The 15,887-nt window shown below is 39.3% G+C and overlaps 1 protein-coding gene across 1 annotated transcript in view; it reads right to left on the bottom strand.

Annotated features, from left to right (window-relative positions):
• dnah1 (dynein, axonemal, heavy chain 1) overlaps positions 1-15,887 on the bottom strand; it is a 49,516-nt gene that overhangs the window by 15,597 nt on the left and 18,032 nt on the right. Inside the window, exons 30-58 of the mRNA XM_088338731.1 lie at positions 15,679-15,784; positions 15,492-15,605; positions 15,261-15,410; positions 13,105-13,191; positions 12,847-13,033; positions 12,681-12,772; positions 12,457-12,611; positions 12,212-12,389; positions 11,143-11,337; positions 10,944-11,063; positions 10,716-10,874; positions 10,532-10,636; positions 10,309-10,449; positions 9,852-10,012; positions 9,259-9,416; positions 8,987-9,160; positions 8,704-8,733; positions 7,848-8,026; positions 6,807-7,037; positions 6,549-6,745; positions 6,128-6,263; positions 5,856-6,064; positions 5,604-5,775; positions 4,278-4,469; positions 3,891-4,001; positions 2,975-3,160; positions 2,712-2,903; positions 1,304-1,471; positions 1,029-1,220 (exon numbers count right to left, since the gene is read on the bottom strand). Of these exons, the coding sequence (XP_088194857.1) occupies positions 1,029-1,220; positions 1,304-1,471; positions 2,712-2,903; positions 2,975-3,160; positions 3,891-4,001; positions 4,278-4,469; positions 5,604-5,775; positions 5,856-6,064; positions 6,128-6,263; positions 6,549-6,745; positions 6,807-7,037; positions 7,848-8,026; positions 8,704-8,733; positions 8,987-9,160; positions 9,259-9,416; positions 9,852-10,012; positions 10,309-10,449; positions 10,532-10,636; positions 10,716-10,874; positions 10,944-11,063; positions 11,143-11,337; positions 12,212-12,389; positions 12,457-12,611; positions 12,681-12,772; positions 12,847-13,033; positions 13,105-13,191; positions 15,261-15,410; positions 15,492-15,605; positions 15,679-15,784 (4,477 nt within the window). The remainder of the gene's footprint in view (positions 1-1,028; positions 1,221-1,303; positions 1,472-2,711; positions 2,904-2,974; positions 3,161-3,890; positions 4,002-4,277; positions 4,470-5,603; positions 5,776-5,855; positions 6,065-6,127; positions 6,264-6,548; positions 6,746-6,806; positions 7,038-7,847; positions 8,027-8,703; positions 8,734-8,986; positions 9,161-9,258; positions 9,417-9,851; positions 10,013-10,308; positions 10,450-10,531; positions 10,637-10,715; positions 10,875-10,943; positions 11,064-11,142; positions 11,338-12,211; positions 12,390-12,456; positions 12,612-12,680; positions 12,773-12,846; positions 13,034-13,104; positions 13,192-15,260; positions 15,411-15,491; positions 15,606-15,678; positions 15,785-15,887) is intronic.

Genomic DNA, 15,887 nt, shown 5'->3' with positions numbered 1-15,887 from the left:
TTAATCTTATGAACTAATATTACACATAGGTAAAATTCACTATTTTGTTATTTTTATATTGACCCTTATTTCTAAGGGATGGACAGGGCACCTGTATGATGCGGCAGGGGTAAACCAGTGAAAGCTGTCAGGCCCTGCTGTTGAATAAAAGAGTGTGTTGTGTCAACCTGACATGGTCGCTTTCTTGTGTCCCGTTACATCTAGAGGGATGAAAGCATGACCAACTTAGGTGCCGAGGTGCCTAACTTGTTTGGGGTGTTTGGGCATTTGGGTTGGCCATGGTCTCAAAATTTTTGTGTGTGTTTTTTTCCCCCTCCCTTTTATTTTCTTTATTGTATGTGTTTGTCTTGCTGTCGGTCACCTCTCTTGAGGGATATGACCAAGGTAGATAGATAGATGGATAGAGTTATTTTTATGTTGTATCCGGGGTTCAGAACCCATTTTCTAATTACTCATCCATACAGCCATTTTCTTCCGCTTATCCAGGGTCAAGTCACGTGGGCAGCAGCCTAAGCAGGGAAGCCCAGACCTCCCTATCACCAGCCACTCCGTCAAGCTTATCTGACGGGATCCTAGGCGTTTCCAGGGCCAGCCTAGAGACAGTCTCCCAGCGTTTCCTGGGTCGTGTCTGGGGCTTCCTGCCGGAGAGAAAAGCACGGAACACCTTCCATGGTCTTCCATGGTCTCATCAAACTTTTCCCATGTCCGAGTTTTTGCAGCAACTGCCGAAGCATTATTTCGCTTGGCCAGCCGATACCTGCCGGGCTACCCTCTCGTCTACCGGGGTGAACCCCAGGGTACAGGCGCTGAGCTGTGGGGCAACCAATATGTCCACACCAGCTCTGCGCTTCTCGCCATGGGCAACTCCAGAGTGTAAGACAGTCCTACCCCTTTTGAAAGAACTAATTACCATACATTTGTATCACCAGCTATATGGCAATTTCCCTCCACTATCTCCCTCTCAGGACAGATCAATGTCGTAACCCGGGGGTCTTGTGTTACAATAAAATACGAATCCAAAGACTCACCTTGTCTGCTCGAACCAGGCGCACCTCACACAACTGATACTTGCGGTCCAGTTCATTTTTCTTGGCCAGGCACTCTTGATACTTGGCTTGCAAGGCGGCAATTCCGCTCTCCACAGCCGCTTGCATTTCTTTAGCAGCCTTCAGACTTCTTTGAGACTCGTCATACTCAGCCTGGGCTGCCTTAAGAGCTTGCTGTTCAAAAATATGAAATTGGCTTGTTTTAATTACGTGTTGTCTAGTGTGACGCAGACTTCACTGCAGATTTAATATTTTACCCTTTTGGGTTCCACTCCCTTGGCGACAAAGTGATAAAGGTGCATGGCTCGAACCCACTGACAAATCGAAGTACAGGCTTTGGAAACTTTGGCGATGGCGGCAGGTTGGAATTCTTCGTTATCGATGTAGGGTTGGACCAAAGCAATCACTCTTTCTGGGATGTTGTCCTAGAGAAATGTGAAGTGCGAGAAAAAATGTTTTAGTACCAATCAAAATTACCCTGCAAAATAAAATGTTTGTAACGTATGTCAAGTACATGTAAATGAAAATCTAATCAGTCTGCATTTATATAGCACTTTTCAAGTCACTGAAGACCTCCCAAAGCGCTTAACAATGTGCTTCACACTTACCCATTCATACACATCCACACACTGATAGCAGCGTCAGCAATGCAAGGCAACTACCTGCTTATCGGGGGCATTAGATATTCAGTGTCTTGCCCAAGGACACTTTGCAATATAATACAGAGGAGCTGGGAATCAAACCTGCAACATCTTCATCCCAGGACAGTGTTTATTGTCTCATTTTAAGATTTTTTTGCTTCTTGAATAAAAAAGGGAAATAAATCCTTACAATTAGCAAAAAAAAGTAAATGGTAGAGAATTTTGCTTATTTTGAGAAAAGGTAACATTGTTTTGTTTAATTTAAATATATATTTCTCATTCTGTTTGAAATATTTATTTAAAAAATCTAAACGATACATAATTTGGAAAAAATACTAAAGAAGTTTATTATATGAAGATTTTCTTGGAATTTCATTCGTAATAGTCACTAGCGATATTATAAGTTAATAATGTTTTACAAACTTTTTGAAAGATTTTCTTTGGGTATCACATGCTATACCAGTCAGTAGTGATACTATTATAAATTTGAAATGTCATGGACTAATTCTCTGTTGTCTTGTGTTGGTTTTGAAATATGCATTCCCTGTAAGGAGAAAAAAAAAATAACAGCAGTGGGCACTTAAAACAACTTGCAAAAAATATTCTACTATTGGGGTACTATTCATTTTTCCTTCTTTTTTTCTGCAGTGTACAACAAGTAATCCCCGTTAAGGCTCGGAATGCATGCAAACTACACACAGGGAAGCTGGCAGCTGGAATTAAACTCAGGACCTTAGAAGTTTGAGGCAGGCGTGCTTACCATTGGGTTATACAATGCAAAATTGTTTCAACTTGGAACAATTTATAACTACTATAATCTATACAATAATCATAATACTTCTTGAAATTAGCAAGATGAAATATTTTGTAGCTTATTATAGGTATTTTTAATTTATTTTAGTAAAAATAAAAATAAGAAAAAAATATTGACAATGTGGTAAATATGTAATTCTTGAAGTGTACTCGATAAATTAAAAAACAATCACAGATAATTAGCCAAGAAGAATGTATTGATAAATGGTACCTTGTCATAGCTGAAAAGGCATTCCAAAAATTTGCCAGGGTCCTGTAGCAATACTTTCCCAGGTTCCCAGTAATCATCAACTTTGCTTCCTGGTTTCTCTCCGGGCACCTTCTTTGGTTTGACGTCCTTCATTATGCACACGGCTTCAATGACAAGCTTCACCCCTGCAGGAGGGCGCTGCATGGCTCGCACCTTTGGGAGCAGTTGTAGAATTTAAAAACAATGTGCTTTGAAACGGAAGTGACGTTTGGTGGATTTCTGACCTCCGTGACATCATTCTTGTTGAGGGATTTGAGGCTAGTGGTAGCAGCTTCGAGGGCTGGTAGGGCTTCATCTAGATCCCTTTGCGCGTCACTGGCAATTTCTCCTGCTACGCGGGCTTTCTCTGAAGCTTTGGCTTCTTCCTCTTGCACCGACTTGCGTGTTTCTTCTGCGATCACTGAGTCTTTCTGTCATCGCAAAGCGGGCAGTTCATTTTGTCTGGGTTCCAATTCATTACAAAGCTCAAAATAATACATTTCATAAAGTATTTTGCAGGAAAAATATGCATCTTAAGATAATGCATTTTTAGTTATAGTGCATAATTAATCACCAAAAGAGGTTGTAGAATGGAGCTGAAGTGTGGAAATTCAAAGAAGACACACTACGGTAAGTGAAATGAAATGATCTGCATTTATATAGCGCTTTTCAAGTCAAGACTTCCCAAAGCGGTTTACAATGTGCTTCACATTTCCCAATAGCGGCCGTGCAGACATGTAAGGCGCTAACCTGCTTATTGGGGGCATTAGGGGTTCAGTGTCTTACCCAAGGACACTTCGACATGTAACACGGAGGAGCTGGGATTCAAACTGCGATCTCTTGATCCCAAGACGAGCGCACTACCTCCTGAGCCACTGCCGCCCCCTAAGTTTACTTCTTGGTGAAATTCGAAATCCTAATTCCATATTTCTTATGTGAAAAAAAAATTCTCAGCCAGCGACAGATACGAAAGCTGGTATCAATATCTGCGAACAACAGCAAAAGACCGAGCGAGCTGGTTACTGTCGGAGATGCTGAAAACGGTGAGGAACTGGAGTTGGTCAGCGACGGGGTAAGTGCGTAACTCTAATGGCTAGCGGGAGACGTTACTAAAATAGACAGTGAAAAAGAATGGCAATCAAAGGATTGGCACGCTCTTACTTTGATGGTTTCCATTGTGACCTCGGTTTCCCTTGCAGCCTCTTCCAAAAGTGGCCGCATCACCGCCTGCTCCTCTTGCATTTTACCCACATCCTCTGCTGTGCTTAGGAGCTACAGAATCAAAAAAATATTCATCTCATCCAGCACATGGTAAACAATTTCCCAAATTTGAGAAGAAAATTCAACCAAGATTAGAAAAAAATATTTGAAAAGAGTGAATGATCCACCATCTGCTAGATTAGACAATTTTGGTTATTTGAAGAATACATTTCTTAATATAAAAGAAAAATAAGCAATATATCCATAATTTTTATAAATCACACAAATATAAGCTGCATTTCTTCAAAATTGGGTACTTTTTTTCTTTTTTGCAATGTGGAGCCTTGCCTTGTCCAGACCGGTCCTCATGCGCTCTTGAGCATGACTCAGCTCTTGCTTCTTACGTCCAATGAGATTCGAAAAGATATTAAGGAGCTCCAGGTAACTCTTAGGCGTCACGTAATTCTGTCGTGAAAGCTCCGCCATGAACTTTAAACACATCTCAGCCACATTTTGGTGGATCCTCATGCACATATCTGTCTGGGAAAATATTCACTTATTAGTAGGAAGCTGCATAGAAGAAAGAGTCACTATATTTTAAGGATGCACATTAACTGCTTTTTCCTACTGACACTGATAAGTTGCTTCTGGAGACCGATACCAATAACATTTCTTTAAACTGCATGCTGTTTTAGAAAAAAATAAAATAAATAAACACAAGTAAAATCCAATTTGTTTCATGTGAGTTTTTATTTTTGTTTAACATACAATTGTACATCGTTGGTAAACATGACCAGATCAGAGCTTGACTTCATTAATCAATTGACAGATACTTACCCTGTTCATCAGTAACAACTATAATCACAAGATATTGCTATGAGCACAAAAACACTCACAGAAACTGCAAAGGATAATGGGTATGTTCATAATGTGAAAATGCGCCACTACTAAACATTCTAAAAGTTCTCCAATACTTAATGTCACATATGCCTTGGCTAAGAAAAAAATAGTACTTATTTTTATCATGTGGCATTATCTTAGCTGTACAATACAAATGAAGGGAAACTACATCGGGCAATAGTAACAATTGGCTAATATTGGGTGCAGATGTCACTCATAACAAGTGAAGAAAGTGTATGGCATTTGATAAAGGAATACAAAACATTAGAAAATGACCAGTAATGTACACTATATGTATGTCTAGTAAACAAAAAAGTAACACTTTGCATCGTGACATGGTCCGACAACTGTCCATCTTAAGCAACAAACCGTCAACCCTAACCCTAACATCGGCGCAGGAAAACATTCTAAAAACGAAACAAAACTCAATATACAAAATTCCAAAAGCCTTTACAATACAGGGAGGTAGAGTGGAGACACGACCAAGTTGTGCTATTACTTCTATTAAAAGAGAACAATCAAATGAGGAACATAATTGTTTAGAATATATCTAATATGTAGAGTCGGCTGATTTAATTTTAAAGCATGGCGTCAATTGACAAATAATTAGGTCTTTTTTTGTGTGTGTGTGTGTGTGGGGGGGGTGGTGGTGGTGGTTGCGTTCTGGTGTTAACAGTTTGATGTCATATTTGACTGTTACTGGTTCAAAAACTATCAGCCCGATAATTATTGTCCATCCCTAATATATTTCCAAAACAAAAAATACATCCTTACCAGCCCATTCAGGACTTCAGGGCTCGCGTCTAGCTCGTGCAACTCATTGAGAAATGACGTAGCCACAGCTTGCAGAGCCTCATCTGGCCACGCACTAAACCAGTCAATGGTGCAACACGTCACCAGGGATGGAAACTGCCTCAGCCTAGCACGGAACACCTCCCCAATAGGACTTTAAAAATTGAAAGAGGTTTACTACAAGAAACAGAGATAGAAGAGCAGTTCTGTTCTATGAAACAACAAACTGCTTACCTCATGCAGAGTACAGTGTGGATATTAGTACGAACTCTTTTAAGATATGCCGCCATTAGATTTGATTTGGTTGGCTGTTGTGCTAACTCCTGGACTACAGGCTTCATGGAAGCAAGGATGCGTTCCTGCTCATCAGACGCGTACAAATTTGGAACGTCGCCAGAGTTTAAAATGCTGTTGATGTCTTCCAGGAAGGATTCGCTTTTAATCTAGTGGGTAATAAAGGAAATTGTTGAACATGCAGAATGAAGCAAGAAGGAGAGAGTAAAGACCTGCGTGTCTACGAAGAGGAAGGTGATGTTCTGGTTATGAATGCCCGCCTTCATCATGATGCTTTTAATGTCTTCCCGCCATTCGAGCTGACCGTAATTCTTTGACAGCTCAATCTGGAAACATTTGTACTCAGATCTAAAAGATGAGGTAAAGTATTATAAAGTATTACATTCTAGTAGGTGAAAATAACATGATACTAACATCGTAACAAATTCAGCTTTTGGCATATAGTAATCCAGTAATAAATACATAGCTAGAATCACATGATGTGGTAGTAAGTATTAGATATTGTAGGTTTTTCTGTATTATGTTAGCATTTTATTTTCTTTGTTATTGTATGTGTTTGTCTTGCTGTCGGTCACCCCTCTTGAGGGATATGACCAAGGCAGATAGATAGATGGATAAATGTTAGCATCTCACATATACGAGGCCAGCTTGGTGAGGGATTGTCGTCCACTTCCACCGACTCCAAGCAGCAGAGCGTTGCCCAGCGGCTGGCGCAGGACACGACTGATTCGGCAAACGTGCTCGATGGCATCCATAAAAAGTACCAATTTCATCTTGGGCGTGCAGTTCTGGTTGTAGTCTTCCATGTACTCTACCATAACCTCTTCCAACTGTAAAATTCAAAAGTCAAGCAGGAAACGCAAATAAACCAAGCTCATCTGAAGTGAGCACCTTTTCCTTATCGTCAACAAAGGTGTAGACTTTGCGGAGAGCACCGGGGACCATGAAATCCCCGTATAAAATGGGCTGGCATGGCACGACCACATCATAATTGCAACCAAACTCTTCGATGAATTCCTTCAGGAGGGAGTTGAACCAATTCCTGTCTTCAGCGCAAACCAAGCGGTCTTGGAAAACTCTGCAGTTTTCGTGGTACCAAAGCTGAAGCAGCATCTCTTTGGTCTGAAATCAATCAAAGAAAACATATATTCATACCAGATTTCATTTTAGTAATATCAAAATAATACAGTTTGAAATAATACATGTTTTTGCTATTAGCTGCTGCAAATAATATTGTACTTAAAGTAAGCAAAATTACTAATACTGTTGTTGTAGAGGTTGTTCTTTTACCAGAAAATATATTTTTTTTAAAAACAGATGAAATTATATTTAAATAAAAATAAGCAGTATTTAAATGAGCAATTTGTATTTCTTCTTTAACTCAGAAACACAAACAACAATAGAGTACAGTAAAACAAGAACAACAATACCTAAAATGATAGTTGAACAAGATTTTGGTTTAGAGAACTAAAAATACCAGTTCACATAATTTTGCTTGAGTTTATTTGAATCGTTTTGTCACTAGAGAAATAATAGAAAGACATTATCTGTAATCTGCCATATCAGATTTATTTATTTTGAGCGTTATTCTTCCTTTCTTTTTAAATACAAATGTTGTGAAATAAGACAACTAATAAATTGTATTTTTTGTTCATCGAATAGAAAAACAAGTTTCAAATATGATAAAAATACACGTCAATTGACACAATGGAAGAAGAAAGTAAAAACATTTGTATTCAGTGAATGAAATTAAAAATTACCATAAGTGCTTCATGAAGCTTCGTTTGTTAATCACTAACTGACTTCAATAATACTTTCTGTAAGAGTCCTTGCTTCAATCATAATACATGCCCGTTGAAAGAAAAAACATTGATCATTTTTTTGCCTTTGTATTTACTGCTAGAACAGATCTCTCTGTGTAATTTGTGGTACCTCTATCATGCAAGTCTCAGCCATCAGGATACCCTGGAAAACCTTAGACAGGTCTCTAAGGTTAAACGTGTAGTGAGATTTAGTAGGAGTTGGAAGAAGCTGAGAGCAAATTGTGGTGTAGACTCTGATAGTTGCGTTGACGAGCGCATTGTTCAGCGGGATAATTTCTGGCACTGTTCCTGATGAGGGGAAAAAAACAGTACCGTAATTATAAAGCGTAATCCTTTTTAAATGAGACAAAGTTATTTATATTTTAAGACGTTTTCTCAAAATGACATTTCCATTTTACAAGAAAACTTCAACAATATTATTTGAGCAGAGTAGACCCTGGGTTACTGCGTCTTTACTTTACCATGTTTTCATGTTACAATGTGGGAAAATATATTTTTCCTAAGAATACAACAGCAACAAAAACATATTTTGCTTACAAAATTAAATCGTATTTTGTGCATATGACTGTGCGAGTTATGTCACTAAGATACCTGTTAGCTATCTGTCATATAAGATGCTGGTCTGTTATTGGTTTGCATCAAGGCATCATTAAAATGCCAATATACTATTGGCTCAACTCCCTCCCACATCGATTTCTCACTAGTCGTTCAGTTCGGTGTCTTCTAACGGCATGACAATCCTCAATAAAGGAAGTTTAAATAACAACTTTAATTATAATCCAAAGTCTCCTCGCTCCACCATTCTGTTACTAATGTTTAGTATATACCGGTATATACAATTTTAGTGTTTGCTAATTATCATAGATTTCTATCCCTCGCTTTACAAGAATTTCACCTTGCAATCCCAACGTCAAAACAGATTAACCTAGGGGTCTACTGTATTAAAAACTGTGAAATTGACTTACTGCCTGGATTCTTTTGACTCATTTGCCCATCTGAAAAGATAACATTTATTAGAAAATGTCAGATTTTGCTCGAAATGAGAGGAAATCAAATAAGTACACAAATACAAAATTTTGAGCTATGGCGTGTCTGCTGCATTTTGCAGGAATTCTGTCGATAAAAATTACAAAAATACTTTTTTTAAATACAATTTGTAGCGGACCAATGGATAAAATTGTTCAAATGTACTTAAAAAATTCACTTGCTCACTTGAAGGCAAATTTACAAATGGAACCACAAACTCACTCATCCAGCTGCCTAAAATAGTGGAGAAAATCTTTCTCATGCTGGCATCCTCCAGTTCAGTGAAGGAGAGAAAACTGAAGTGGCGTGTGAAACGCGGCGTGATAGGGTTTCGGCCTCCACCAGGAGGTCCCATGGCACAGGCAAAATTTATATCCACTATCTGCTTGAAAGACCCTATTGTGCAAGAAGACAGGAAAAGGATGAAAATCCAACATTCAGGTAATAGGATCCCTCAATGAAACAAAGAGTTGTGTTTGTGGTAATCAGCTCACCAATCATCTTCCTGTCATACCAGCCAGAGTGGTCCATCCACTGTCGCAGCAGTTCAATAGGAGGCTGCGCACCGTATGTCTCCAACAGTGGCATGTTGAGATCATCAATAAAGAAGATGAAGAACTTGCCTTTAGGAGGTGCAAAAACACCTTTCCGTCTAACATACAAAACGAAATGGTGAATTTATGTGACTAAAATCACAATACGGTACATCCCGGGTTATTAGATACCTGGCTTACAATATTTTAATGATAACACATGGAATACAATTCTTTTTCAGACCTTTGTAATGATATTTTCTTCACCATATAACATCAATAACAAATTATATCCCATGCCCCAAAATTTACAACATTTAAACTTTGCTGGTTTGATATCGGTTTGCCTTCTCCCTTCCTCTCTGCATCCACCCATAAACTCCACTGTACCAGCTCAAGTCACATCTCACCAAAGGTTCCAGGTGTTTAGAACACTAATTACTATAGTTTTCTATTCCTTGCCAGATGACAAATTTACCATCCACCTTGTTTTAGCCAGGAATGTACTCTATATCTAACACTAAGTAATTGTGTAACCGTATGCTGAGGTATACCTTTTATCCAACTTGCTGTCTATGAAATCTTGAGTCTGGTTGGCTGAGGTGCGTGCGGAAAACATGAGGAAGTGTGTGACATATTGAGGATGCATGTTCTTCAACAGCTTGTCAGACAAGGCGAGGGTCTTTCCTGTCCCGGTGGGCCCGATGCAAAGCAACTGAAGTCAAATGATTAAAAATATTAACAGTTAAGTGAGAGAAAAACCTCCACAGAAAAAAAGTTGTATGTAGTGTATTATAGTTAACACAGTATAAAAACATGCGTGATTATTTAAATCTCAGTGAGCGACAATTTTGCTACATGTTGTCAACTTAAAACTACATCAAAATCTCTGAGGGATGACGAAATCATTAATGCAAACAATTCATGACTAAAGAGGACATGTCATTGGTTGCTACAAGAGCCTGAAAAGTCTGAAATAGTTTTCCTGTAAGGATTCTTGGATTTACTCACAGGCTTCATATTGGACAGCAGCATATCCATAAGAAATGTCATTCTCACTGTGTCGGCAGTGGGGACTATGATATCGGAATAACTCGTTTCTGGAGTAATTACAACATTCTTTGCATCATTTATCCAGTTGACCCACTGCACCTTTTGGAATTAGATAATGAATATTGTTAATTGCAAGAAATTACTTGTTTTTCAAACTCTAAAGTCAGTGTAAAGTGTTTACTTTTCTTTCCTTTTTATCTTCTTCCTCTGCATTCCAGCGACTTATTCCTGCATCATCTATCCTGTAGTCATAGACAAGGCCTTCTTCTGGGAAACATAAATTAATCTGAAGTAAAAAGATTTATATTCAGTCTGTTCATTTTGAGTCTATTGATGCGAAACAAGAAATGTGTCTGTGATGCGACCTTTTCCTCTGCCATCTTTTTCCTGAGCCAGGCACTAAAGCGATGGCCACTAGGTCCATCTCCTGTGGCGCCGACACTCCATATCAGAGAGAAAATAAACCACGGTTCAATCAACTCCTTCACACGGTCTAGTTTGTTTTTGGGTGGTGGTTTGTCGTCCTAAGAGGTGAGCCAGGATTTGTGATTGATGTGTTGTTTTAATATCAAGTATGATTTCTATATACAAACCTCATTAAATTTGAATGGTGCAAAGAAGCAGTCCATAAGTTTTAAAAGGCTACAGGTCAGATTGCTGTCGAGCGATGTGATGACCTCCTTTACTGATGCGCGGACAAAATTGACAGCGTCCTATGTGGATATTAAAAAGAAAAAAACCCATGCTGTACATAAAGTCCACACCCTTTTTGTTATTTTCTTTTTTTCTTACCTGTAGGAACTGCTCAAACAAGGAACTGAGTTGCTGAGTAAACGGTTTCATGATTTTGGGAACTTGCCTGAGCCAACACTCTGTAAAGGGAACAAGACCCAAAATACTTGGCTCCAGGTAGATCATACCACAGCGGGACACCGTAGCCGGAGAAGCCACTGCCAAATCTTGCACCTCAAACATCATTGTCATGCACTGAAAAGAAGAAAAATGAGAAGTGTTATTTATTATTATCACTATTTTTAAAATTGGGAATAATAAATTGTGGTTTTAAGGTAAAATGTTGCCGCAAGCAGCTGGCGTTGTGGGCACTATCATTAGCTGCAAGTAACACGGACACTAGCGTTAGCTAGGTTAGACAGAAAACCAACAGACAAGGAAAAGGATAACAAGCAGAATCAGTCATGTCACTGCTGTCAATATCAGAATTATGTATGGAGAAGTATTTTTCAAAATAGGATTGTTACTTAAGAAGGTCCTTGCATGCAGGAAGATATTTCATGGCATGCTATTTTAGGATTTTTAATGCACTTATGTAATTCCCATAGTGTTTTATAATTCTCATCTTGGTCATACAGTATTCTGCATGTGAGTGCATGGATGTAAGGGTGTTTAAGCTTCCTGGACCCCCAACGGCTTTGAAACTCGGCACAGGTTTGTCCAATGACTCCAAATTCCACACACTTGTCCATAGTCATCCTAGCCCTTTATATATGTCTATCTGGACAAACATACTTGGTCAGGTCATTGACAAATTCATTTCCACCATTTCGCCAGATTCGTTTGTGTTTGGTTCTTTATTACTTTGCTCCTCGCATTTTCTAGTCCCAGGTTTGGCCTTGTTTCTGATTTCTTGTTTGGGCGTTTCGTTAGTTGGTTTGTGCCCACTTGTTTGTTTGGTACTTTGGTCCTGTTTTTTTAATTTTTCATGGAATGCTTTTGTAAATCCAACCATAAGGCAGATATGACCTTGGGCTTAAGATTAATAGAATTGCTTTGATGGATCCATGTTTACGACATGTAAATAAAATAAGAATTATAACAACATAAAATATTAGCTAAAAAATACCTCTGTAAGTTTGATGATTTCTCCAGAACTAAGGCAAAGCTTTTTGTTGTCATCCAGTACGGTGTTCATGTTCTCAATCCAAACAGCATCTACCGGACCATCGAACATGTACCACTTTTTATCATTGTCCATAACAGTTGTGCCCATGCGGATTAAAGAAGAGAGGATGCCATCTGTCCTACATGTGAAAGAAAGTCACTTCTCACATGTGTGGTATATTGAAATTATTTCAAACACTCACTTACCACTCATGAGTGAGCAAGTCATATTCCCCATAAAGTTGACCCATAGTAATGGATTTGGGGTTGAGAACATATGTCTGAACGGACTCATACAGATCACCGCTGACAGACGGCTGACCCTTTAGGGCTGTTATTGCCGCACCAAGAACTTCGTAGCACTAAAATGAGACTTAATAATTACGCTTACCTCCAGGGTGTCAAAAACTGGACACAATGTAAAGACTTACCTTGGTCTTACCCGATCCAGATGGCCCCACTAACATCAGGCCATGTCTAACCACAGTGGTCTCATAAAGTTGAATACACTTACCAATGTATTCTGCAATCAAAGACGACAAAGTTCTCACACTGGAGGTTTGAACACGACACAGGAATAGACCAGATACAACTAACCATCAACATCTTTGAGGTTCATCTTAAAACATATATTACGCATAGATTCCTCAAGCGTGCCATAGTCGATGGGCTCCTGTTTTGTCTTAGGGAAAAGGTCGGACACAATGCCATTGAATAGCTTCAGGTCATCTCGTAAAAATTTCGGCACGTTGACATCTTTAATTGCTCTCAGGCAGATCAGCTCCTGTGAGTTTGCAGGATTGTTAGGGAGTAGTGGTATTTGACACACGTAAAGTAAAATAATGGAGGAAAAACCTCATTCATGTTGGGATTTTCTCGCTTTAGATTTCCAGCAGCTGAGATGACAGACTTCACAGACCTCATCCCAAAATCATAATGATCCTGTGCGTAGAAGGAAATTGTTCATTGGATTAAATTGCACATGTTTGACATGAATAATATATATAAGGTAAAACATTTATATATATGTTATATTATTTTGTTGAAAAAATATATAGACCAAGAGCATTTTTTTGTGCAAGCGTCCGGTGGTATGTACACTGCAGTAATGATCACGGCTGCCAACTCTCCCGGCAGGAAAAAAGGGTCACTCCTGATGAGGTGAGTGGATTGCTCAGGGCTGTTAACCCCAGGAAAGCCACTGGCCCTGAGTGATGAAAGACTGTGCTGACCAACTAGTCCAGGTCTTCACAGACATTTTCAAAACAAATCACTGGAACAATCAATTATCTTGGTTAGTTAAAATACGCCACCATTATCCCTGTCCCCAAAAAGTCACCCACAACCAGCCATAGCACTTACCCCTGTCATATTAAAGTGCTTTGAGAAACTGGTTGTTCGCCACATCAAAACCTGTCTGCCCCTCAACCTAAACCCATGCAATAACCACTACTCTCCACTGAGCGCTGAGTCACTTGAAGATATGAGAGAGCTATGTTAGAATGGACTTCATTGACTACAGCTCAGCGTTTAACTCCATCATACCAGACATTCTGATCCCAAAGCTTGCCACATAGGGGCTTCCATCATCAACCTGCTTCATAGATGGAGGAATTTTCAATCAACCGGCCGCATCAGGTGAAATTAGGCTGCCTACTTTAATCTGCCCACACCCTCGGCGCTGTCTCGACATAGGGCTTTGTGCTGAGCCCACTCTTGTACTCCCTCTACACATATGAGTGCAGCCCTAACTACCCAGAAAACATCATCGTCGAATTTGCTTACGACACAACGGTAACAGGGGAGAACGAGGAGGCCTACAGGGATGAGGTCATGAACATGGAGAGGTGGTATACAACTATCAAACTAGCACTTAACATCTCCATGGCGAAGGACTTCAAGAGAAACAGGCTACCCTTGCCCCCATGTATGTCAAAGGTGAATGTGTGGAACGACTGCAGTAATCTAAATTCCTAGGGGTCCATTTTTATGTGGACTTATCCTGGACAACCAACACGAAAGAATCTGAGACAAAAAGATTGTTGGAGTCTGACATGCCTCCCACCACCAGAGGGCCTTAACTGGAAATTTGAACTGGACACAGGGATGTCCAAATATGAGACACCTATGCACAATCATCCCGAACCCTGTAATCTCAGCTGGGTCATTGAGATTTTTTTAGTTCTCCTGTCATCCTCCTTGTGTCATTTTTAACACCACACTATGTTTGCTTATTTCTAGTTCCTTTGCTACTTGTATTTTCCGGTTCCAGGTTTTGGTATTTTGTTAGTTGTCTTGAGCCCACTCTGTTTATTTGATTTTGGTCATAAATACCATTCTTGTTTTGAGCACTTCTGCCTGCAGTTCCTGCTTCCCCTATATGTGTTCATCCACACGCCAAAACATATTATTCAAATTATTCTCAATGCCAGGGCTGGTTTGTCATTTGCTGTGGTAGTTGCTCGGGTAACAACATCTATCTTGATGCTCACTCTACAAATATGATTTCATTCTGCTGCTTAACTAAACGCATACTCCAGAAAAACAATATAAATCAGGCTTAGACTCGTGGATGCACATGAATATATATTCATTCACTCATTATCTGCACCGCTTATCCTGAGTAGGGTCACAGGGGAGCTGGAGCCCATCCCAGCTATCTTGAAAGGACAGTGTGTACTCTTTATTGTGGTACAAAAACAATTACATTCAGTAAAAAAGAAACCATTGTTTTCAAAACTAGGCAAAAAAACATGAACTATCATCCCAATGTTATTAAAAAAAAACATAGGTTAAGATAGTATCCATACCTAGTAGTATGTTTGTCTGGCATTTATGCTATGCAGGGATCATTTGGCGCTGTTTTTCCTTTGCATTAGAAAACAGTGCCCTTTAGTGGTCAAATACTACACACTGGGGCTTAAAAAATCCTGCTTACTGACATTACCTGACACAGGCTTCATCTATATTTTTTAGAAATATTTCTTTAGTCATAAGTCCTATGTCCTTACCTGAGAGCTAAGTTGTTCTGAGGAGAGTGTGAAAGTGCTGGTTATTTTCTGAGAGAGAACTTTGGCGTCACTGAACCCAAACGAGTACAGTGAAATCTCAGCAATCATGGCAAAGTTAGGCACCATCATGGCCACAGGACGGAAAAGGGCCTGTAAATACAGAACACGGGTACATTTAAGCTTTTTTACAGATTTCACACTTTCATTTCAAATTCAACATGGATATCAAACCTTAAGATTGTCGGGCAACTCTGTACGGCCGGCATAGCCAGGATTCATGGTGATGAAGACAGCACAAGAAGGAACGAGTGGAATTTCAGAACCTTCAAAAACAAACCTCTCTGCCTGGATACAAAAATAATTTGCTGCTGATTATTATCATTTGTGAACAATTCTGTCTAATCATGCTTCAAATCACCCTTTGCTGTTGAGCCTTTTGTATGGTGGTGATCTGTTGAGCCACCACAGACAACACCTCCACATCGATACGATTGAACTCATCAAAACAAGCCCAAGCACCGGAGCTGTGATTAAAACTTGTTTAATATTCAAAGCCAAGACCACTTGATATACATAAAGGTGTTTCAAGTTAGTTTGAGAATTAGATTTTTTTTTTAAAGCTTCACC

Source organism: Urocampus carinirostris, chromosome 6 (assembly GCF_059441175.1).
Source record: "Urocampus carinirostris isolate Australia breed hairy pipefish chromosome 6, RoL_Ucar_1.0, whole genome shotgun sequence".
In the NCBI taxonomy this organism is placed as follows: domain Eukaryota; kingdom Metazoa; phylum Chordata; class Actinopteri; order Syngnathiformes; family Syngnathidae; genus Urocampus; species Urocampus carinirostris.
This window is presented reverse-complemented; position numbering and strand designations above follow the sequence as displayed.